General features: G+C 44.4%; 1 protein-coding gene across 19 annotated transcripts in view; it reads left to right on the forward strand.

Annotated features, from left to right (window-relative positions):
• Positions 1-24,285, forward strand: part of CAMK2G (calcium/calmodulin dependent protein kinase II gamma) — a 162,892-nt gene that overhangs the window by 82,271 nt on the left and 56,336 nt on the right. For all 19 annotated transcript variants that reach the window (XM_082223598.1, XM_082223587.1, XM_082223601.1 and 16 more), the window contains exons 4-12: positions 3,824-3,878; positions 4,926-4,991; positions 7,832-7,904; positions 19,319-19,421; positions 20,732-20,815; positions 21,905-21,999; positions 22,510-22,632; positions 22,854-22,937; positions 23,892-23,934. In XM_082223598.1, the coding sequence (XP_082079724.1) occupies positions 3,824-3,878; positions 4,926-4,991; positions 7,832-7,904; positions 19,319-19,421; positions 20,732-20,815; positions 21,905-21,999; positions 22,510-22,632; positions 22,854-22,937; positions 23,892-23,934 (726 nt within the window). The remainder of the gene's footprint in view (positions 1-3,823; positions 3,879-4,925; positions 4,992-7,831; positions 7,905-19,318; positions 19,422-20,731; positions 20,816-21,904; positions 22,000-22,509; positions 22,633-22,853; positions 22,938-23,891; positions 23,935-24,285) is intronic.

Raw genomic sequence — 24,285 nt, forward strand, 5'->3', positions numbered from 1 at the left:
TGATTTCCTTAACTGTGGTTTATAACCAGGCTTACACATGAACAGTGTAAATGGAGTTGAATACAGTTTTATTTAGCAAGGAAGCCCTGGTTGTAAAGAGTTTTAAAAATGTCATTATTGTTAACGTGGTAATTGTTAATTGGGGAAGCAAGTTTCTCTTGCGATTGTCCGCCTTCCATAGGTGGTTTTATATAAATTCAATGGGAAGTTGATGGCGCTTCCTATCTGAACAGAAGAAGAGTTTGGATTTGATATCCCGCTTTATCACTACCCTAAGGAGTCTCAAAGTGGCTAACAATCTCCTTTCCCTTCCTCCCCCACAACAGACACTCTGTGGGGTGAGTGGGGCTGAGAGACTTCAGAGAAGTGTGACTGGCCCAAGGTCACCCAGCAGCTGCATGTGGAGGAGCGGGGAAGCGAACCTCGTTCACCAGATTACGAGTCCACCTCTCCTAACCACACAGGAGGGACGGGCAGTTCTTTCGTTGAGAATCTCTGTGGAGAACTTTGAAAATATAAGATACCAGAATCAAGAAGGCCCATGGGAAGACATAGAACACAGCATTTCCATCTGTAAATGATTTAAAGAAAATGCAACGGACCACTTTTATGACAGAGAGTATTGCAAAAGAAGGGCAGCTTAACAGTCAACTATCCAGGATGTAGCCTGTTAATTAAATAACAATGAGCTGACTAATCACTTCTAGGTAAATGTCCATTAGCAACAGAACCTCCTGGTACTGGTCTAATCCCTAGGGTTTTTATCTAACATTGTCTTTCTGAAGAGAGAGGATACAGGGCAGGTGTGCCTACCGTAAAACACACAGACAGGAGGAGCATTAATGCAACCTGAGGAAAGTCCAAAGCACAGAAATCCACTTAGGATAATGCTGTGTTCCGTGCAGTATGCCAAGAAGGAATAGCGGTAAATAGTCATTTAGACAGTGATGTCCAGAAGAACTTCACAAACGTTCTCAGCCAACCTTGTGACAGCTCTGCAAGGTTGGTTATAGTGGTGTTACCATTAATGCACACAGCCAGAAGGCTGAGATTCTGGTTTACCTGCTTTAAGGGCATGCAGTGAATTCCTAGATGGGATGGGATTTGAACCAGGACTTCTTGGATCATAACGCTCACTGCCATTTCGCTATGGTACGTGTTTTTAAAGAAATGGACTCAGAAAGGAGGACATCATCACTTTCCTTTTTCCAGAGCCTTTTGGAGGGCATTCCTTTACCTTGGGATGGCACCTCTCTTTGGCTAATGCTGGACTCAATAGGGTGTGGCTACAGCTCCATAAGTGCATAGCTAAATTGCCTGCTACTTTGTGCGTTTGATCTGTTTTCCCTTTCTGTCTTCTTTCCTCCTGTCTTTTGTTCCTCCAAACCTCTCTCCCAAACCCCCTGGCTCCATTTCGTTCTTTTCCTGTTTCTTCTTTGTCCCTACAGTCTTTTTTGGTTTGCACCCCACCTCCTTTGTTCCCAGAACGGAAGGAGGAGGGCAAAGCCCTTGGGGTCCTCGGAGAGGGTTGGGCAACAGCAGCATGGTCCCCATGGCTGTGCCTCCTCACAAGTAGGTGCAGGAGTGCTCAGGTGGGACTGCAATGCCTGTGTGGCCTCCCCTTGCACAGCTAGCAGCAGGGGAAACTCTTGGCACTTCCAAGGATTATGGCTTCATTGGCATGTCTAATTATATGGCACCTGTTTCCCCTTAGCCCCACCTCCTCCAGGGTCAGCTGAGCATAGCATGACCTCTACTATGGACAGCCACAGGAACTCTTCACCATCCCAGGGTCACAGACTGAGGAACACGGCTTTGTTGGAAGATGGTGGGCAAGGAAGGCCAGAATCACACCTCCCAAGTATGGTTTTGGTGCCAAATTCCCGGGGGTGCAACACAGAAAATGCTGTCCTGGGCAGTTCCTTTGGCTACACCTACTAAACAGACTCCTTGGCACCTTGGACCAGGTCTTTGGCACCCAATGCCACCTTTTCAATAGTCCGCTGCACAGGAGGCAAAGTCTCTTGTAGCTTGTCAAGACGCTGGCAGACATAGGTGTTTGCTGAAGTAATCTGAGGTTCAAGCCTATTCAGGGGAGGCTGTGCCCCACTTGATAGCGAGGAGGCAAGCTTTTTAAATCCAACTTCTGCCATACAACAGCTTAGATAGCTGGATGGGACCCCTTTGCATTGTTAGGAGTAGCAGAAATGATCTTGTAGGTTATGCTGAATGAAGCTTTCTCCCCTTCTCCCATTGCAGACTTCCCTGGGGAAGAGGAATTTCCAAAATTCTTACAGTGGGTTAAGGGGCTGGTGTCAAGACAGGTCCAAGGGTCTATCCCACCTTGAGTCTGCTAGCCTCTCCTACTGCAGTGCCCACTTCCAGGGCAATAAGCACAAAAGGAGGAAGCACAAATCCAGAGGTGGGTCTGCCCATAAAGGGGGACCAAGCCAGCAAACACAGTTAGGAGCAGCTCCTCTTCCTCTTCGTCATCCTCTGCTGTCTGTACAGAGAACATTTCCCTTTTCATCTACACACACAAACACACACAGAGTGGGGTTTTGTTCCTTCCTTCCTTCCCTTTTCCATTTCTTTCTTCCTTTCTGTTTGGTTTGCTGCAGCCAATCAATACTGGGGCTGTTCCAGTTTGAGAAGAGCTGGAGCTCAATAGGCAATTAAGTGAAAGGAGTGCAATTTCACAGAGAGAAGATGCTGCTTTTGTTTTCAATTAAGTTGCTCTTCCGCTGTACATTGTCCAGATGACCTACTTGTTGAATATTCCATTCTAGCGGCGACCACAAAGCCACCATTCTGCTCTCTCTACTGTGCGCCTTTGCATGCCACTCACCCGCTGCCCCACCTAGGTTCTCTGCCCCATCTTAACCTTTTGACTTGCAAGTGTTCTTGTTTCACATTGCCTTGGGCTGTCAAAAACTGGCGACTCCTTGAATGCCCAATGAAACTCTTTCCTTCTGCCTCAGCAGTTTGCAGCAGCAGCAGCAGCAGCAGAAATGCTAATCCTTGCCCCGACTTTTCCATTTCTGGTTTTCTTTTCTTCCTCCTCCTTTACTTGCAGAATTGCTGACGGCTGCATTAGTCGGGTGTCTCCTCTCGATCTGTGCTGTGGCACTAGTTCTCTTTGCATCTGTGCCCATGTTCACGTTCACCTTGACTTTGTGTCTCGTGTGTGGCCTCTGGGGAATCTGACATATGGATCACCCCCTCTGTGGAACACTGCTCCCTCGTAGTGTCACTGCAGCAAGGCCTGCTTGGCAGGTTTGGACCAGAGCTCCGTTAATGATGATTTTACTGCAGCATGGTTTCCTTGATCTAAATGGCCTGTGGAAGCAGCTAATTGTGCACGGGGCAAAACATACAAGTCTCATACCAGCTTTGGGGCATGGTGATTTAAATTGGGGAAACCCCCTTTCCCCCCACTGGCAAAGCCCTGATTGGATCAGGCTTCGAAAAAAGAGGAGAGAGAGAGAGAGCTTCAGTTTCCCATTTGCAAAATGGAGATGAAACTTGCCTTTCTTACTACGTTGTCTTACAGAATACTGAGGGCACTTCTGAATACTCTAAAGCACTATATAAATGTTTGTTGGTTGGTTGTTGGTACTCGCTTATTAGTGAATAACAACTCACTGCAGCAATACCAAATGGGAATGTAAATATATCCACAACCCAGTTGTGTGGTTTCATGAAGGGAACACTGTGGTGGTCGGTTCTCCACAGGTTTGGTCCAGGTCAATACACTTTGCCTCACTTCCTCTGTTCCTCAGTTTCCTGCTGAGTTTGTTCTGTCTCTTTTTGTTGTTTGCAGTACGGCTCCATGAGAGCATTTCGGAAGAAGGCTTCCACTACCTCGTCTTTGATCTGTAAGTGCTTTCTGTTTAACTTTGATCCATCATCACTGACAAAAATGTGTGGGCTGTAGAAGGAGTTTCTAAATAAAATATATATCCAGGTGTTCTATTTTCTCCTCCCTTTCTGTTCCTCCAGACATTGCTACAGCAATTGATAGATTCAAGGGTGTGTGGGGTTGTTGTTTTTTAAACCCAAATTATGTGTGAATTTTGCACACAGTACTACACTGTGTATTTTACTAGAACCTGCGCAGACACCCCAAGTTCCACTGCCATGTCATTAGACCTTCCACCCTATACTGGCAATGATATATCCTTTGGACCTTAAAGTTTTCTAATCATAAAAGCAAAAAATAACCAGAGCAATAGGCTCTTGCCAACTGCAGGGATATCACATTTGTCTCTGCAGTTGACAAAATAAACCTGACCCAGTAATTCCTTGTGCTTGGAGCCATTTTTTGGCCAGGAGTTGATAAGTCTAAAACAGGGTTTCCCAAACTTGGGTCTCCAGCTATTTTTGGACTACAATTCCCATCAACCGTGGCCACTGGTCCTGCTAGCTAGGGATGATGGGAGTTGTAGTCATAAAAAAAAACAGTTGGAGACCCAGGTTTGGGTAACTCTAGTCTAAAAACACAAGCAAGGATTGCTTGTGGGTGTGCTGAAGAAGTTTATTCAATCCACCATTTGGGGATAGGCTTATCTGAGTTGGTGAAGTACGTTTGCAATTCCAATATGATGTTGGACATTCAGCAAAGCAATGTTTTAGGTGGCTTTCCAGACCTGGACAACGTTTTCAATCTTTTCATCTTGCGTACAACCAGAAGGCATAATAGGCACTGTAAATCAAGCTAAAATAATAGATTGGCTTTAATCTGTGCATATGCACAACAAGCAGCAAGTTTTTATAGTTTCTGGGTTGCTCTGAATTCTTCTGAAGAGTATTTAGGGAAGTCTGATGGAGGAATTCCATCTGCTTTGAGCAGGAAGTGTGAATTCTAACAGCCTCCAAATGAAAAGTGGGTACTTGTATCCTCATGAATTTATATCTATTCCTAGGGTCACTGGTGGAGAGCTTTTTGAAGACATTGTTGCTAGGGAATATTACAGTGAAGCGGATGCCAGGTAAGAAGAGCTTGTCACCTTGTATCCCCCCTGATTTGGGTTGGGCAAACTGAATTCTCCCAGCACTGTTTGTGGAGTCTGTACTGTGTACGGTGCAAAGTTTTCTCCCATTCCACACCCTGTTAGTCCTATATTCTGTTTGGTACCTGTTCCCCTGAGAGCGGGAAAACACATGGATGTATTTAATGTTTGGACTTCCAACTACTGTCTCATAAAAAAAGGTAAAGGACCCCTGTCCAGCCAAAGGCAACAATGGGGTGTGGTGCTCTTCTCGCTTCAGGCCGGCGTTTGTCCGCAGACAGCTTTCCGGGTCATGTGGCCAGCATGACTAAACTGCTTCTGGCGTACAGAACACCATGATGAGTGCCAGAGCGCATGGAAACACATGCCGCAGCCGTACCTATTTATCTACTTGCACTTTGATGTGCTTTCGAATTGCTAGGTTGGCAGGAGCAGGGACAGATAAACAGGAGCTCACCCCATCACATGGATTCGAACCGCCAACCTACCAATCGGCAAGCCCAAGAGGCTCAGTGATTTAGACCACAGTGCCACCCACTTCCTTAACCCATACACCTATGCTGCAGCATTTTTAGGAGGGTGGGGTAGTTCTGCTATAGCTGTTGCATTTCTTTCCCTGTACCTACATTTTAGGCACAACTTTGGCAGGGTTTTCAGTTGCCTGAATAAAGTCAATCTGAGAGCAGCCTGCAAGGCCCCTAAAATAGCAAAAATGTGCTTAGCCTTGCAGTTCAGCTCATCTTTGCATAACACAGTATTTCCACATCACCTGGGCCCAGGGGTTTACCGACACCTACGGTTAGGAAGTGTATTTGGAAAGCTTCGCCAGGCTGCTGAAACCTTCCTAAATCTCAGTTGAAAGGAATGAAAAGGCCATCTGCCTGACTCCGACTCTGCGTCGCAAGGCAGGATAGTCTACTGCGCCTCCCCCAGCAGAACAGTCTGTGCAGTCATGATCATAATAAGCTGCAACTGAAGAGATGCATACTAGTGCCAGCAGAGCAATTAGCTCCGCATTACCTGGTCCTCTTCAACTTTGATCAAGTAAGCAAGTTGAACCACATGCAGTGGAGACGTCAGGAAACCGGTGCTCTCATTGCAATAATCAAAAAGCAGATTCTAGTCTTTATGGTGGTAGGGAGGCTGTGGATACATTCAGCTAGATGTGTGCAAGTGAGTGGAGATTTGGGTGCATCTTTGTTGTATGGAAGTCTTTAATGGTTGAAGGAAGCTGGCAGCAAAGCAAGGCAAGGATTCCTCCTCCTCCTCCTCCTCAAATAAATGCCATCTATCCCAGCCGGAAATGTTGCCACACTTGCCAGCCCCCCCCCTTTTTTTTTGCTGCAGAAGGAGAACAATGTCTCTGGGTGGTCATATTCTGAGATTATCTCCTGCTACCCTGGATTCCCCCTCCAGCTTGAAGAGGTCTAGCGCTTCCTTGCTCAAGTCATTGCTAGCTTGTCCCCTTGCTGCTTTGAGCTGCATTCCAAAGCCGGCTGGAGAGAGCTAGCAAGTGAGAGCGGAGTTTGTGCCAATCTGACCTTCCCAGAGACTCATTGCGCTTTTGCCATTTTTGGCCAGAAAGTCGCTTGCTGTGAATTTGGCTCTGTCCTTGTTATACAGATCCCCCACCCACCCCCTTTCTGGGATTGAGAAGATAGAGTCACAGGGCCTGCCAGAGTGGTTTACATTGCAAGCCCCTTTTACTGGTGGGGAAGCAGTGCCTTTCACAGCCTTGTTCTTTCCTAGAGCAAGCCTGGGTCCTCAACACTTAAAGCAGATTCTGAAAGCACACACACTTCCCCCCTCTCCCCCCTCCCCCCTGCCCCAGGCACTGCTGTTGCTACCTTTTCAAAGGGATTTGCACCAAGATGGGTCTGACTCCTGCAACGTGAAATTGCCAAGGGGTGGTTTGAAACCTGTAACTTCCTAGGAACAGATTCCTATGGTGTGCTGCAGGAGCTGTTAAAATACACACTCCTCCGTACATCAAAGAGACTTTGCTACTTGCAGTAAGTTGCTTACATACCAGCTGCCGTGTCTGCTTCTTTCCAAGCGCTTGGAAACCTCTATCTGGTTGAGCATTCCCAGAAATCTGTGTGTGTTGCCTCATGCACAGGCAATGTGGGTGTAGTGTTGTCCTGACATGATAGGTGTAAATGACATGTTGCTCCTCTCTCTGCAAAAAGAGGAGAAACAAGAGGCAGCAGATTTTCATTGAGCTTGCAGGGAGCTTAAAGAGGGAAACAAGGGAACTGAAAATGCACGCTGAGTGGGTTCTGTACTTAAAAGGTGTCCAGCTCCTCTCTGCAGACACACATCATCTTTGTAATGTGGTTGCATTTATCGCTACTAAAAACCTTTCCACGCTGGCGGGATCCCAGCCTTGAGACTGATGGAGGAGGCTGCTGATTGATTAAAGCCTCGAGGAGTCCTGCCAGATGTAGGCGAGTGCAGTTTGTAAGCTGGCCCAGGGCTTGCCACTCATATTTTGTGGGGTGCGTGGTGTTCTCTTTTGGGTACCTGTGGACAATTTCAGGGACCGGTCGAAGCTTTGTGGTGCTTCCAAGCTGAAATGCAAGGTACTGCGATCTACACCATCTTACACACAGGTAACAGTTACAGCATAGGATTGCACCAGAACTGTCCTGTATTTACTAGTTGCATTATTTATGTATTACTGCTCCCTGCTTCCACTGCCTTTTGGTCATAGTTATAGGTGATGATATAATCTTGACGCTTCTGCCTTGGGAGCATTGACATTGTCAATAAATAAATACATTAATGAATAACACACTTCTTTTTTTTCTTTTCTGCAGCCACTGCATTCACCAGATTTTGGAGAGTGTCAATCATATCCATCAGCATGATATTGTACACAGGGACTTGAAGGTAATCCTTTCTTTTGGTGAAAATGCAGAGTTGCTTTGAAGCTGTTGTTGGTAGGAATGGAAATGAGATCGAGATAGCGACACAGGGTGGGCCTTATTTCTAACTAGCATGAATTACAGTTTTCTTTGGGGGCTGCTCAATCACCTACTCATACCTTTGCTCCTGTAACACCCAGTGCTCTACCTAATTCTGCATTTTATAGAATCTCAGAATATTCAGAACAGGTACGCTGCATAAGATGGAGGTATGCTGCATAAGGTACCCTGAAGATGCTCTTAGTTATATGACTGTTGTACGTACACATCTTGTTGTTCTTTAACCCAGTGCTAAAGTTTGTTGCCTTGCAGAAAGCATTCGCTTCCTCCTAAAACTCTTCGTGTTCTCCTTTCAGGCTGGTTTTTTCCTTATTTCTTCTTCCTCTTACTGAATTTATCTCTGTGTTTAGCCCAAGGGTCCTCAAACTTTTTCAGCAGGTGCCCAGTCCACTGTCCCTCAGACCTTGTGGGAGGCCGGACGATGAGTGGCCTGCGAAAGGGCTCCGAAGAGGGGCTGGCACCAACAAAGCCCAGCCCCCTTCCTCCTCTAGGCAGGGCAGGGAGAAGCCAGGAGGAGGGAGTGAGGAGGCGCCGCCGCGCCGTGTGAGAAAGAGGGAGAGGGAAAGAACATGCACATTGGCGATCCATGCGGCGATTCCCGGACCATCTGCGGGCCAGATTTAGAAGGCAGTTGGGCCTGATCCGGCCTGCAGGCCTTAGTTTGTGGACCCATGGTTTAGCCTCATCGTTAGCTCCTCTCCTCAGCACTCCTTTGATGTTTTTGTGCTCATTTTTTGAGGTTTGTTCTGTAGTTGGTTCGGTATTGTCCTCTGCTTTGCTGACTTTAGTCACAGTAGCCTCTGGATTCCAACCCCACCTCCCTGTCTAGTCTTTTGCTCCTGAAGCTAAGGCTTTTCAAACTGCTAGTCATTAGCTCTCAGTGGGGAGGGGTTAGCCTGTTTTCCTTTTTCGTTTGCTAATGATCAGCTAAGGATCTGCTATTGCTCCTGGCTTCTTTGCCTGCATTAAAATGGAATGGCATAGACGAAGTCCGCACTCTCCTGCCAGGAGCGAATTGCAGCAGCAAAATTACAGCCAGTAAAGGCAATAGACATTTTTACAGCTAGTTCTGCTTCTACTCAAGTTTTGGCTTTCAGCTCTAATGATACCTGCCCTACCAAGGATGCAGTGGACCATACTTCTTCACTCACTTGTTTTCAACCCCTTTCCTAGCATGAAATTCGCCTTTTCCCACAGCTGCCACACATGTCGTAAATACCTTCATTGTCCCGTCATCCACAATCTTATTTCAACTGAGCTATCTACCACAAATCAAAGAACTGTTGAGTTGGAAGAGACCCCAAGCTCCTCTAGTCCATTCTCTTGCAATGCAGGAATCTCAGTTAGAGCATCTATGACAGAGGGCCATCCAGCCTCTGTGTAAAAACCCCCAAGGAAGGAGAGTCCACCACCTTCTGAGGGAGCCTGCAAGATCTCTTTCCTGTTCAGTGTCACCTCCCTCAGCTCAGTCCCCATCAATATATTTGTGAGGCTATGATTTTTGCCTTAGTTTGCAAGGCAAACTAAAAGGGATTCAGTGGCGCTGTGGGATCTGAAGGTTGGCATTTCGAATCCCCATGTCGGGGTGAGCTCCTGTTGCTCGGTCCCTGCTCCTGCCTACCTTGCAGTTCGAAAGCACGTCAAAGTGCAACTAGATATATAGGTACTGCTCTGGCGGGAAGGTAAACGGCGTTTCCATGTGCTGCTCTGGTTCGCCAGAAGCGGCTTAGTCATGATGGCCACATGACCCGGAAGCTGTACACCAGCTCCCTCGGCCAGTAAAACGAGATGAGCGCCACAACCCCAGAGTCATCCGCGACTGGACCTAATGCTCAGGGGCCCCTTTACCTTTACCTTTACATTGACTCGCATTTGCCCTTTTACTGCTCATTCACTCCGTTTGGAGATACCCTTATGGAGCTTTTCACAATTTCACTTTTATTTGTACAAACCTGAATAGTTTGGGGTCGTCAGCAAGCTTGGCCACTTCACTGCTAACCCACAAGACTCGGTCATTTATGGGCAAGTGGAAAAAATACAAGTTGCAATACATAACTTTGAGGGACCCCACATCTTAACATCTAAGCACTGAGAGAATGGTCCATTTATTCCTACTCTCTGTTTTACATGGCAGCTAAGGAGTGGTGTGTGTGTTTGTGGGGCTCTCTGTTCACATAGGGTGACAGCCTGGACCAACAAACGTGGCTGGCATCCCCTATGAACAGTAAGCATGTCCTTAAACATGCCCCCCCCAAAGCTCTGCTGTGTTTCGGAGTTCCACAGCAGGTGATCAAAGGTTCGTTGGCAGAGAAATCAATGTGGACAAGGTTCCCTGCAGGTGAGAAGTTTGAAAACTGCTGGCTTGCCAGACTGCGATCCAATGAAAGCTGCCAAAATAGGTTTTGACTTTTGTCTTCCTCAGCAGCTATTTTATAAAACCACGGCGCTTTTAATTTCTTGTCTGCACTATGTTTTCATTGGCATCATTCATAGCATATACACTCACTTAGCAGAGAAGTTTTGTGCTAGTATGAAGCTTTAAGATACTGGAGCCTTCAGGTTGCAGCTGTGAGCCAGCAAATATTTTGAGGCCTATTGCAAAACCAGAAAAAAAGAAAATTAGTTCCCATCATGAGAAAATGGCTCTGACCCCTTTTCTCTGAAAAGACCTATAGTCAGTGCAGGGGCCTGCCTCATCAAAATATCTCTTTGTGCCTTTGGCCATGAAGAGTTCAGGGCAATGTCTGGAAAGTTCTTTGAAGTGGTAATAAGATTTTCTCCTTTTGCCTCAGACATTTGTATGCTCCTCCAGCAAGGCTGTCCTTTGTGAGAGAGTCCTAACTTCCCGCCTGCTTTTTTTGTGAACTTTTGCTAGAAAACTGACCACAGGAGATCTGAGTTTGTTCAAGACAGGGGTGATCTTTGATCTTCCTAATCAGTATCTGTTAGGTACGGAAAAGGTTTGAGGGGGGGGGGGAGGGGGGAGGAGAGAAAACTTCCAGCTTAAGGAAAAGGCAACTAAACAACGCAGATATAAGTTACTTTGCTGGGAATCAAAAGAGGAAAACAGGTGTAGCATTATCAACGTGGGGAATTGCAAGAGCACGTTAAAATGTGTATGATTCATTGATTTGTATCAAGGAACTACATTCTATTCTTAAATCTGACATTTGCTTTAATACTGATATTCAAGTGTTATTATTTAAGTGTTTATTTAAGTATTTAAGTATAGTGAATACTAATACATACTATTGCTACATCTACCACTTGCTTAAATATAAGACCAAACTAAATGTGATGGAGCAGCCATGTTCTTGATCTGATGTCTGCAGTGACTGTGTATGTTTGTTTGTTTGTTTGTTTGTTTGTTTATATCCCGCCCTCACCAGCCAAAGCCGGGCTCAGAGTGGCTAACAACAATAAAAGTAGCACAGCATTCTAAAATCAATTCATAATGGGGCTGGGCGGAGGGGGGGGCGTGATGTTTGTGATGTTTAATTTTCACGTGAACTTCATGCCCCCTTCTCAAGCCCCAAATTATGCAGTGGTATGCAGGTTAAGGGGACACAGGTGGCGCTGTGGGTTAAACCACAGAGCCTAGGGCTTGCTGATCAGAAGGTCGGTGGTTCGAATCCCTGCCACGGGGTGAGCGCCCATCGCTCAGTCCCTGCTCCTGCCAACCTAGCAGTTCGAAAGCACATCAAAGTGCAAGTAGATAAATAGGTACCGCTCTGGCGGGAAGATAAACGGCATTTCCGTGCGCTGCTCTGGTTCGCCAGAAGTGGCTTAGTCATGCTGGCCACATGACCCAGAAGCTGCACGCCGGCTCTCTTGGCCAATAAAGCGAGATGAGCCCTGAAACCCCAGAGTCGGTCACGACTGGACCTAATGGTCAGGGGTCCCTTTACCTTTACCTATGCAGATTAAGAGAGTGGAATCCTCTCCCTAGCCTTACCTACTTGCCTCTTGTCACCTGAGCTCTTTTCTCCAGCTGAACTCTGATACCAGAAGTGAGTTGGGCTGTGAGAAGAGTGCCTGCAGTGATGGAGCAAAGGGTGGTAAAGTGGGGACACTACTTTGCATGCTAAGTTTATATGCCCTGATGTGTACTTTTTTATTGGTGAAGAATGTAAGTACCCCTGCCTTTTGGTTTTGGAATTCGGCTGAATGTGGAGCCATTCGAATCTGCCGCTAGTCAACTGCCCATCCTGCCCAAGGTGTTAATCTGTCTCTTGCATGGAAACGCTTGTTCCATACTTAAGATTGCCACTGCGCAAGGATTCACAGTTAGTCACTCACATGGAAACCAGATGCAAATTAGGAACTGCCCAGAACTTGCCCGTATTGGCTCTCCCACCCCATGAAAGTTTGGAAGGAGATAAGTGCCCCGTCAGACCTTTGGTAGCGTCCCATCACTGAAGCACCTTTCAAATTGATGTTTACTACCGGAAAGCCATTTGCACAAGTCATGTGGTAAACCACTCATGCAGTGTTATAAAACTACTGCAAGGAATGCTTTAGGGAGTAGTTTGTTGCAGCATAATGTTTAAGTGCATTCAAAGTAGGGGTATATCCTGCATTAGCCAATGCTGCAGATGGATTCAAATGGAAGTGAACATCACTTTGAGATGCTTTTTCCCTCGCCTTTAACAAGACCCCACAAGTGTTAATATTGCTGCTCTCATAGAAAATTAAAATCTCTGAACAGTGAGTATCTTGTGCCAGGATGCCTCCTCCTCTTCCACTCCCCCCCTCCTCCTTCCAGTCTTCCATCTCTTACTACAAGAAAGCCAAGAGCTACAATGAGTATTTTGTACATGTGGCTAGATTAACAAAATACAGTATATTGTTTTCTGCTGTCATTGTGGGAATTGAGAGAGGCTTATATAAAGGCTGGAGAGCCCAAATCTAGGAACAAACTACGTTGATTGGGCATAATACCACCACTTTCCCTCCAGCGAGTAAAACTTTCTCTTCGGGGTTGGAATGGCATCAGTGTTGGGATCTAGAAACTAGGTAATTCACGGGGGTTGTTGAGCAGGTGCGTTGATGTATTTGTCTCTGCTTACAGCCCAATCAGTATGTTGCACACCACTTCCAAATGCTCCACCCCTGCTCCTCCAACGTTTTGTGGGGAGGTATGAAGGGGGCTCCTTGGTGTGTTTGGGGAACACTGTTATTAGAGTTCTTGAGCGTGGCGAGTCTTCTAAGCAAGCTTAACCAATTTTGCGGGAGCTTCTTTGTGCATTCCATTGAATATGCTTGGAAGACCCCGTCGGACCTTCCTGCTCAGCACACAGAAGGACAGGGACTTTGGGGTGGTGCATGTGGTTCCATGACTGATTTCTGTTAGGTGCATAAATCATGACAGTTACATGCAATGAAGTCTGGGTGTGACAACTTCCAATCCAAAAGAGGACTTCAAAAGGTGTCAAAGAATATTGTTCTGTTTGTAGACACCCACCCACATCCATTGCAGCGTGCTTATAGCATGGTTGAGAAATCTCTGGGACTCCAGGTATTATCGAACTACAGTTCCCATCATCCTTGACTATCTGCTGTGCTGTCTGGGGCTGATGGGAGTTGGAGTCAAACAGCATTTCCCTGTTCCTGGCTTTAGAGTACAGCATAGTTTTTATCAGATGCAGTGGTTTGCTTGCTTGTCCCAGGCAGAGATTAGACAGACATGGTCTGTAGGACCACAGACAGCTGCAAAACAAGCAACTTGTTTGGATAATAGCCAAGCTTTGAACTCATGAGGTTGAAATGATGCTTCTGAACATGCTGCCCAAGTATTTCTTTTTTGCAGGAATCATGGGGCTTGTAGTTTTCTCTGTCTAGAAAAACAAGGGTAGGAGATGACATTGTTTCTGGTTCAGGAAGGCCTGTCCAGTGAGTCTTCTTCACTGCTTGCCATTTCCTCCTCGTTCCCATAGATTTTGTTTATGAGGAGGAGGCTTGCAGGGGGCCATGAAAATTACCTTGGCATTTTTTGAGTATTCAGCAGGAATGCTTGCCAAAAAACAGGTGAGCTTTGATGAAAGCTGGGGTGTGTGGGTCATGCACCACTAGTATTGACAATATCAGCATAATCTTTGGGAATAAGATGATTAAACTGGAGCTATTAGAAATGTGTATAATATCTGGACACTGAAGTTATTACACAATTGCTTACGAATGTCCAGTCTTCCCTAGGAATTGAATTACTGGTAAACTTTTTCATTGTTCTGTTATGTGACATATGTTCATGCTGAGCCTTTCTGGTTCATTTTTAATTTTAAAAGAGGTTCATTCCCTATTCGTATGTCAAGAGAGCAAGGCCAACGCTCCCACCATGAATGCTGAAGCTCTCACAACCAGCCTGGAGTCATAATCCAGATGCAGAACAGAGTTGTGATACGCACCAGTGGAATGGCATTTCTTCAGCCCTTGGCATGAGGCTTTGGCTGTAAATATCTCCCACAGTTATATATATATATCTTGAGCCAGCTGTGTGATGTGCCAGGGAAGAGAGTGGGAAGTAGACAAGTTTATGGGAAAGTGGTGGTGGTCAACTCATTGCCCTTAGCTGCTGCATGCGTTTCCCTCCCCCTAAGTCTGATTATTATGCACCCACATCTTTCAAAGTATGAGCAAGAATATTGTGCACTGCCTTTCTGCAGTATCCTATCTGATGTACTGCATAACAGTGGTTGAGTTTCTAGTTGTTTTTACTGCTGGTGTAAGGGCTTGCCAGTGTTGATGGAGCCATTGATATTAAGCGCTTGTGGAGGACTGTGTCGCTTGCTTTACACACACACACACAGACACACACACACACACACACCCTTGCAGCAGCCCCATGATTTCTAACCTGAAGGAAGGAAAACAGGATTGTGAGAATTGATGCATTAATCAGAATCTAGAGGCAGGGCATTTCCTTGGCTGGACTGCCTCTCCTTGCAGGTGGAGATGGGATTTTTGGATGCTCCCATATGGAAGAATGCCTCCCTGCTTTTAGAAAATACAGTATGTTGGGAACACAATATGATTCAGCATGGACCTTCTGTGTCCAAAGACCCAACAGTTTATTTCATGTTCATATGCTAGTTGTAAACCAGGAACATGGTTAACGATCTTTGCAGGCTGACAAAGTGAAGAGTAACTCTACTTAACATTTGGGAATATGTTATAGTTAAATAAAAGTCTAGCAGGAATTGAAATCTACACATCCAATGGGAAATGAAGGGGGTGGGGAAGAAAAAATAATGCTAAATTATTTTAAGTATTAAAATGGAATTAGGAAATGTATGTAACATTGAGCAGCAAGTAAGGAAGGGAAGAGAAACATCAAGTTAGCAGGATGGTAAGCCAACTTTTCATTTTGTATTAATTTGATGTTAATTTGTTAAAACTTTTGGAAAGCAATAAAAAATAATTTCCAAAAAAAGGGGAAAAGGAAGATGGTTACCACCTGATTCAGATTAGAGCAGAAAGTAGCCCTGAAACGAGTAAGTATTGGACTTCAGCTCAGACTTAAATGTATTCAAAAGAATACAGTGGTACCTTGGGTTACATATGCTTCAGGTTACAGACTCTGCTAACCCAGAAATAGTACCTCGGGTTAAGAACTTTGCTTCAGGTTGAGAACAGAAATCGTGCAGCAGTGGTGCAGCGGCAGCAGGAGGCCCCATTAGCTAAAGTGCTGCTTCAGGTTAAGAACAGTGTCTCCACTATTATCAAATAATGGAGGTTTTCAAACAAGACAGGAAAATTGGCTTCCAGGTGGAAAAATCAAAACTTGAGACAGAATTGTTAGAACCCAATACTAAGAATTTGTCAAGAATGTATAACTTGCTGTTGAAATGGAATACACAAGATGAAACAGTTAAATCAGCTATGATTAAGTGGGCACAGGACATTGGTCATAATATTATGTCTGCTGACTGGGAAAGGTTGTGGAACACTGGTATTAAATTTACGGCATGTAGTGCCTTAAAGGAAAATGTGATGAAAATGGTTTATAGGTGGTACATGACCCCAGTAAAGCTAGCAAAAATTTACCATTTGCCTGATAACAAATGTTGGAAATGTAAGGAAACTGAAGGTACTTTTTATCACCTTTGGTGGACATGCCCGAAGATTAAGGCTTTCTGGGAGATGATATATAATGAAATGAAAAAGGTATTCAAATATACCTTCCTTAAGAAACCAGAGGCCTTTCTCTTGGGCATTGTCGGCCAATTGGTGCCAAAAAAGGACAGAACTTTTTTCATGTATGCAACAACAGCAGCAAGAATACTGATCGCAAAGTATTGGAAGACACAAGATTTACCCACCTTGGAAGAATGGCAGATGAAAGTGATTGACTATATGACATTGGCGGAAATGACGAGCAGAATTCGTGACCAGGGAAAGGAGGCTGCGGAAGAAGACTGGAAGAAATTTAAGATTTATCTTAAGAACTATTATAAACTTGATGAAGTTTAGATTGTCGAGATTTTACAGAAAGAAAGGGTTGCAGTAATATAAGATTAGACCAAGAAAGGACTATGATGAATTAGGATGGGAAAAAACATTTATAAGTTGCTATAAAATTTGGACATGAGGATGCAGAAAGGGGAGGTATGGGGAAGTCCGAGGAAAGAAGTTTATGAAAGGATATTTTGAAATTATATTACTTTGTTTGTCTGTTTTTCTTTTATGTTTGTTTGTTATAAAAACTTTTGTAAAACTAATAAAAATTTTATAAAAAAAAAAAGAACAGTGTCAGGTTAAGAACAGACCTCCAGAATGAATTAAGTTCTTAACCCGAGGTACCACTGTATCTTTTCTAGACACTTGATCCAAATGCATTTCTCATAGTGGATTATGGGTGCGAGCTTTCCAACACTTACTGGTAAATCCTTCCCACCGCATTGGGTTCTTCGGGTATGTTTGACCTATTCCCGCCATGGAGCACAACAGAACTGATCCCTGAACATCCACCTGGCCTATTTTCTGGGCACCCTGTCAGTTCTAAGTCCGCCTGGAACAAAAGCTTCAGTTGCCACGAATATCAGAGGCCATGGAAAATAAACATTCTTTCTGTGTGCTCAGTGCTTGTCCCCAAATAAGGATCCTGTTTCCTAACACCATGGGGCACCCTCATCAACCCCCCACAAAAGTTTACGTTGGGTGTGGTTTTTCATTACTTGAACCAGCTGCCCTGTTTTAAGTTGAAATTCATAGAATCATAGAGTTGGAAGAGACCACAAGGGCCATCGAGTCCAACCCCCTGCCAAGCAGGAAACACCATCAGAGCACTCCTGACATATGGATGTCAAGCCTCTGCTTAAAGACCTCCAAAGAAGGAGACTCCACCACACTCCTTGGCAGCAAATTCCACTGTCGAACAGCTCTTACTGTCAGGAAGTTCTTCCTAATGTTTAGGTGGAATCTTCTTTCTTGTAGTTTGGATCCATTGCTCCGTGTCCGCTTCTCTGGAGCAGCAGAAATCAACCTTTCTCCCTCCTCTATATGACATCCTTTTATATATTTGAACATGGCTATCATATCACCCCTTAACCTCCTCTTCTCCAGGCTAAACATGCCCAGCTCCCTTAGCCGTTCCTCATAAGGCATTGTTTCCAGGCCTTCATAGTCTGCTTAGTTAAGAGTTCGCGTGTTAAGATACAACATCCCTGGTCTCTCCAGAAGTAGAATGATGCCAGCCCCGGGCGATCCTTGCTCCAGTCTGAGCCCCTTGCTTCTGCCTTCTCTGATTATCTGCATTGGAGTTGTTTTAGTTTTGTCTGCCAGGAGGGAGAAAAGAGGACACAGTCTCATGCCCTGAGCAAGGAGGGAAGGATATAGTGGCTATTCTCCTCAGCCTCATGGCAACAGAGGCCTCGTCGTAATAAATCCTTGCAGATGAAAATTTCCAACAGAGCTCACATTGAATCAGCAGACAAGAGCGCTGCAGTGACTACATAACCAGCCCCATCTGGATCTCTCCATTCAGCAGTCCTTAGCCGGATGCTCTGCGTTCCGTGATGGACTTTACAATTGAGCAAAGAATACAAAGAGAAGCGTTCTGTGATGGAAGAGTTTCTGTCCCTTAAAACTGCCCAGCATAGGCTTGAAAGAACCAAACGGGCTTGTCCAGCTGGCCTTGTCCAGCTTCCTGCCCACCCACCCTCATGATTCACAAAAGCGGGGTGAATTACGCAAATGGGTGTTAATTTGCATAACTTAGAATTTCTGCTCTTTTATTGGTGCATAACTTCAAATCCCTTTCTCTGTGCAAATAAATCACTGTGTACATGGTCCTGCATATTATCCCCTCCTTTTTTCCCCCCTTGTCCTGTGCCTTGGGGACCCGGTATGATGTTCGTTGGGAGTTGAATCACTGCAGTTTGCTATGTCTGCTGTATCATTATGTCTCCACATGGATGTTATCTCCAGCAGAAGTGAAGGAAGTGTACCGCCAGTGCCATCTACTGTCAATATATTTAATAACTTGTCTTGGATTGCAAGGGTTGCCTAGGAGAATTCTACATACCATATTTTTCGCTGTATAAGACGCACCAGACCACAAGACACACCTAGTTTTTGGAGGAGGAAAACAAGAAAAAAAATATTCTGAATCTCAGAAGCCAGATCAGCAAGAGGGATCGCTGCGCAGTGAAAGCAGCAATCCCTCTTGCTGTTCTGGCTTTTGGGATAGCTGCACAGCCTACATTCACTCCATAAGACACATTTCCCCTTACTTTTTAGGAAGGAAAAAGTGAGTCTTATAGAGCAAAAAATACGGTAAATTAACTGCATAATCTTTGGGGTAGGGTGGGAGGGGAACACGGTTTCCTTTGCAGAATGCCACCAGTTGGAGCTCGTCATAGGTGCAAGTTTGAAGTTGGCTTTTTAAAGACAGCTCTTCTTTTTTCCAAATGCTTTTTATTGAGATTTAAGAATACCAACACCAACCAAAAAACAAACAAACATCAAATCTTATTACATATTACATATATCCTACTTTATGCTCCATAGAGCCGTTGACTTCCGTCCTTCCCTTCCGCAAGTTTTCTTATTCCAATCTATAATTCACAGTTTCATTGGTTAAAAATTACACCGTGACATAAGATTTAATTCAATCCTGCCAACGTTTTCATATTTCTACAGTTCTCACTTATATAAACCATAAATTTACTCCATTCTTTTTGTTTCTTTAAAGACAGCTCTTCTGTTGGAGAGTACATTTGTAGGTGTGAACTTTTCAAAATATATACCAGGCGTTTGTAGAGAGAATATATTTACTCAAGGTTTTCCTTCTCTTCTTGTTTTCTCTCCTCGCCTTCCTAGCCTGAGAACTTGCTACTTGCGAGTAAGTGCAAGGGTGCAGCTGTCAAGCTGGCTGACTTTGGACTTGCGATTGAAGTTCAGGGGGAGCAACAGGCATGGTTTGGTAAGTGTTTTTCCCCAAACAGGAAGAAATCTAAGATTGTCCAAGGGGTTGTGCTCGGATTGAAGGGAATATCGATGACGGTATTCACTGTGCCAGTGGAAATCAGTGATGCAATCTGTCTAGGCTGTGCATCAAAGAATTTTATTTTCCCCCCAGAGAGATATCTATCTTCTGGGTGTTTTGCAAACTTCCATGTGCACACAGCTCACACCTGCAGTGAACTGCCAGTAGCTAGAAATGTACAATTTTTGCAGTAACACAGTGAGAGTAGTTTGACTGCCACCAAAAGCAGCAGCAAAGTACATTGGTCATCAGCCAAGTACTGTCCTCCTGTCTAAACTGGAGCTCAAATGATGCTCTCCTGTTCTGCTAGAACTAATGTCTAAAAAGTGACGCCTTTCTGCACCACTTAAGAAACCATTTTCTGACTTCATCTGTCAGCCCCTCGTGTTCTTCACCTCCTCTTCCCTCACCCACGAAGCCTAGTACAGTGGTGCCCCGCAAGATGAATGCCTCGCAAGACAGAAAACTCGCTAGACGAAAGAGTTTTCCGTTTTGGAGGTGCTTCACAAAACGAATTTCCTATTGGTTTGCTTCACAAGACGACAATGTCTTGCGAGTTCCTGCTGGTTTTTTTCCTCCCCCCCCCTTTTCTAAGCTGCTTATCAGCTGATCCGATCAGCAGATAAGCCGCTAAAAGCCGCTAATCCGCTAATCCGTCAATGTGCTTGCTTCGCAAGATGAAAAAACCGCTAGACGAAGAGAATCACAGAACGGATTCTTTTCGTCTTGCGAGGCACCACTGTAACCCTAAAATAACAACAACATGAAGTTACCACTGCTCACTTCTACTGGTGGTGGTTAATTTCAGTGGCAACTACACCAGTCTAATAAATTCCATTGCTAGCCTATTCACTCTTTTTGGAGCATTTCCCCCCAGTATGGGACCCCAGCTACAAACCAAAACCTGGCGCCTAAAACATTTCCAGGTGCCTAAGTTGCTTCCCTCTCTCCTTACTACCTTTGTGGCATTTTCTGTTCAAAATGCTCCCTGTGCATATCTGGAAATGGATGAGTCTGGCATTTTTGTTTGGGCTTGTTGAACATACAGTAATAATATGATATGGCTCAAGGTTTCCTGGACTAGGAGCTGATAGGATGTCGTCTCATTTGCTTTGTTATTGATAGCCTAGCATCTCTACTTTGCCTGAATATCCTAGTTTTTATACACATACACCAGCCGCTTTGTGCGAGAATGGCAACGTTGATTTCAAGCTGCTGAGTCTGTTCCGCATCTTGTGTTTCGACAGGGTTTGCTGGTACCCCAGGCTACCTGTCCCCCGAGGTCTTAAGAAAAGATCCTTATGGAAAACCTGTGGATATATGGGCATGTGGTAAGGCTACCTAGCATTCATATTGTTTGACAGTGAGGGGTATGCATGCTTAAAATCTGACATCGTTTTAAAATGAGTTTTACATTAGAGGGTCTCCACAATATCTTGCAGCGAATTATGCAAGTTAATTATTCATTTTGCAATAACGCAGAAAGGAAGGGAAGATAGTTATTTTAAAAATAAAGCTAGGGTGGAACTCACCTAATGAGTCCCATCAGCAGGAGCCCTGTGCAAGGACTTGATTGATTGATTGATTGATTGATTGTCTTTCTATGCATCTTTTCATTCAAATGAATCCCAAAGCAGCTTACAAACAATGAATAGAACATCATAGAGCATAATATGACTTCACAAGTACAGCATGAATCGTATAAAACAATTAACAAATCATCAGGGGGGAAATTGCTATATATATCTATAAAATAACTATATATATATCTATAAAATAATTGCTATATATATCTATAAAATAACTATAAAAATAAGCTAAGCATTACAGTTGCATCAAAAGTCATATTATATGATTAACAAATCAGTACGGCATTTATAATCTATAAAACAATATCAGCAACAAAAAGCGACTAAAAAAAAAAGCTGTTAAGTTCATACACACATTCTCCACACCCCCATATCTTTTCACTCTATTCAGTTCATTAAAATACACTTTCCGCTTGTGCAATGGGGCTTTCCCCTAAACATGCCCTCCACAATTCACTACTGAAGCGAGTCTGGTTATGAGAACACAGGAAGTTAACATCAAGCACTCCCTTACAATGGACTGTACATAGAGGAGAAGACCATCACACAAGGGCTATTCCAGCACTTGGGGCTTGCAGTTTAGTAACCACTGGGACATATTATGACTGACGAAGCTGCAAATACTCTCTGATGACCCGTGCATTAGTTTTAAAATTGAGCTCTTGGTGTTCCAAATGAATCACATCTCCTAGGGCAGTGGCAGAAAGTCCCTCCACAGAAGGTGGGTTTGAAAGTGTCTAGACTCGTATGCCAAGACTGTATTGTGAGAATGGGCTGCAGGCCTAATTGGAGCAAGCCAATGTAACTGCAGTGTCTTTTCTTCTCCCCCAGGTGTCATTCTGTACATATTGCTAGTGGGGTACCCCCCATTTTGGGATGAAGATCAGCACAAACTGTATCAGCAGATCAAGGCAGGAGCCTACGATGTAAGAGAATTGTTTTCTGTACAGTTAATTCCAATCAGTTGGCTGAAATATGGCAGTATAGATAGACTGTGGGGCTTCACAACTCCTCCCTGCCCTAAACCAGTTCTACTGCCTCACTCGCCTTCCTGCCTGTCCGTTTGTCATGCTGTAATCGGTGTGGCTGCCCAGCTGCAGCACGACGGCATTTTATATTTTTATGCATGCAGGAAGGTGTGTGAAGTTCAAGCACCAATGTAAGGTACAAATGATTATAACAGCACGTAAAAAGAAACCGGCACCTGCAAGGTTCTGCAGTCCACTTGCAGCCATGCCCAAAACTGTATCATTCATTGCCTATGCATTGCCCCAAAATGCAAATCTCCGAATGCCCTCATATTCATAAATATGCCAAAGCTGCCAGCTGAAAGGGTGGAATGTGGCAATGAGTTCATTGTGGAGCACGGGCAGGAGAAGCCAGCTCGGTGCGGCAAGGGGCAAAAGGCATTTCCCTGTCTCCTCTCTTGCTTCTAGTTTCCGTCTCCAGAATGGGACACTGTGACTCCGGAAGCGAAGAACTTAATCAACCAGATGCTGACAATAAACCCAGCAAAACGTATCACAGCTGACCAGGCTCTTAAGCACCCATGGGTCTGCGTAAGTATCTCCCTCCCCTGTCTCTTCCTCTTGTTGGAAGGGTAGTTTCAGTCATTTCGCGCCCCCCCCCCTGCACATTTACAGTAGTGTTAAGAGCACGGCTCTTGACAGCACCATTCAGGGCTAAGACCAAAAAAAAAGGGGGGGGTAATTTTTGCAGATATTTGCTTTGTTTTCCTATCAGAGATACTCCTAACAGTGTTCTTTGCTTCCCTCCCCAGCAACGATCAACTGTGGCCTCCATGATGCACAGACAGGAGACTGTGGAATGTTTGAGGAAGTTCAATGCCAGAAGAAAGCTGAAGGTGGGTTGAAGGCACAGACTTTATGTTTGGGGTTATGGTAGGTGGTGGTACATATTTGGGGTGCATATTTGCTACTGACACAGACATTGGGGTTCATGCTGTATTCAGGGGTGTCTGATGGCAGGGCCTTCCCATGCAAGTCTTAACTTGTGACATTGGGGTGAGGCCAAGGTTTTGCATTGTGTACCGGACACATTCCCTTTTTTTATTTAATTTTTATTAGATTTTCCACAATGATAACAAAAGCCACAAAGCAGAATGATACACAAAAACAGAAAAAGGGGAAAAAAGAACAATAAACAGATAAACAATAACAACAAACTTAATTCTTCACAAATCCAACCTTTTAAACATCTTGGTTGACTTCCTCAAGTCCCTCTCTTCTGAGTTTCCTTGTAGTTAAAAGTAACAGCTTTCCAATATCATTATTAAACTAGAACAATTTCCAATTATAGTCCATCTTATTCACGTAACATTCTAAATCCCATTTATTTAATTATAACTTAGTTTAATCCTAGGCCTATTTGTTTCTTTCAAGTAATTTCTAATTTTTTATATTACAATATTTATTCAAATAGACCTTAAATTTCCTTCAGTCCTCTCGAAACTCCTCTTCTTTCTGGTCGCGGATTCTTCCAGTGAGGTCAGCTAGCTCTGAAAAGTCCATCATCTTCATCTGCCAATCTTCCATTGTTGGTAGTTCTCGTGTTTTCCAAGTAATATTCGGGCGACCGTTGTGGCATACAAAAATCACATTTCTTCTTGCAAAAAAAAGTTGAAGTGAAATAGTTTCATTCAAGGAAGCTTGTTGTGTATTGTTAGGCTGGCCTGCCTTACATCTGGCTAACATTTACTGTTTACAGGCTACAGGAAGCATGTGTGCCTGCTAACATGGTGTAGAATATCTCTCAGGAGCCTGGTATCAAACGCAAATCATTTTTTCTCTCTTTTTAGGGTGCAATCCTCACGACAATGCTGGTGTCTCGGAATTTCTCAGGTAAGTATTCCCCTCCCTCTCCTTTTTCTCTTCCTCCTTCCTCATCCTTTTTTAAATATAGGCCTTAATGCATGTGTTAAACAAATGATGAAGAGTGAATGACGCAGATTGTATCCCAGGTTTTGTTAAAGAAGGGTCCATTTTCGAGATTTTCTGTAGTCATTATACATATAACTTGAGGTTAGGAAGGTGCAGTCATTCTGCTTGAGAGTCGGTTCGTTCGCCTGAAGACCCTTCATTACACCCGACTTTTGAGATGGATTACTCCGCCTCCTTCAGTTTTCCATTAGAGTTCTTTAGAGTTTGTGGTGGCAGGCTTATTTCTTTCAGCTCAGAAGTGGGAGCTTAATT

Source organism: Podarcis vaucheri (assembly GCF_965113315.1).
Source record: "Podarcis vaucheri genome assembly, chromosome: 5".
Taxonomy (NCBI): Eukaryota; Metazoa; Chordata; class Lepidosauria; order Squamata; family Lacertidae; genus Podarcis; species Podarcis vaucheri.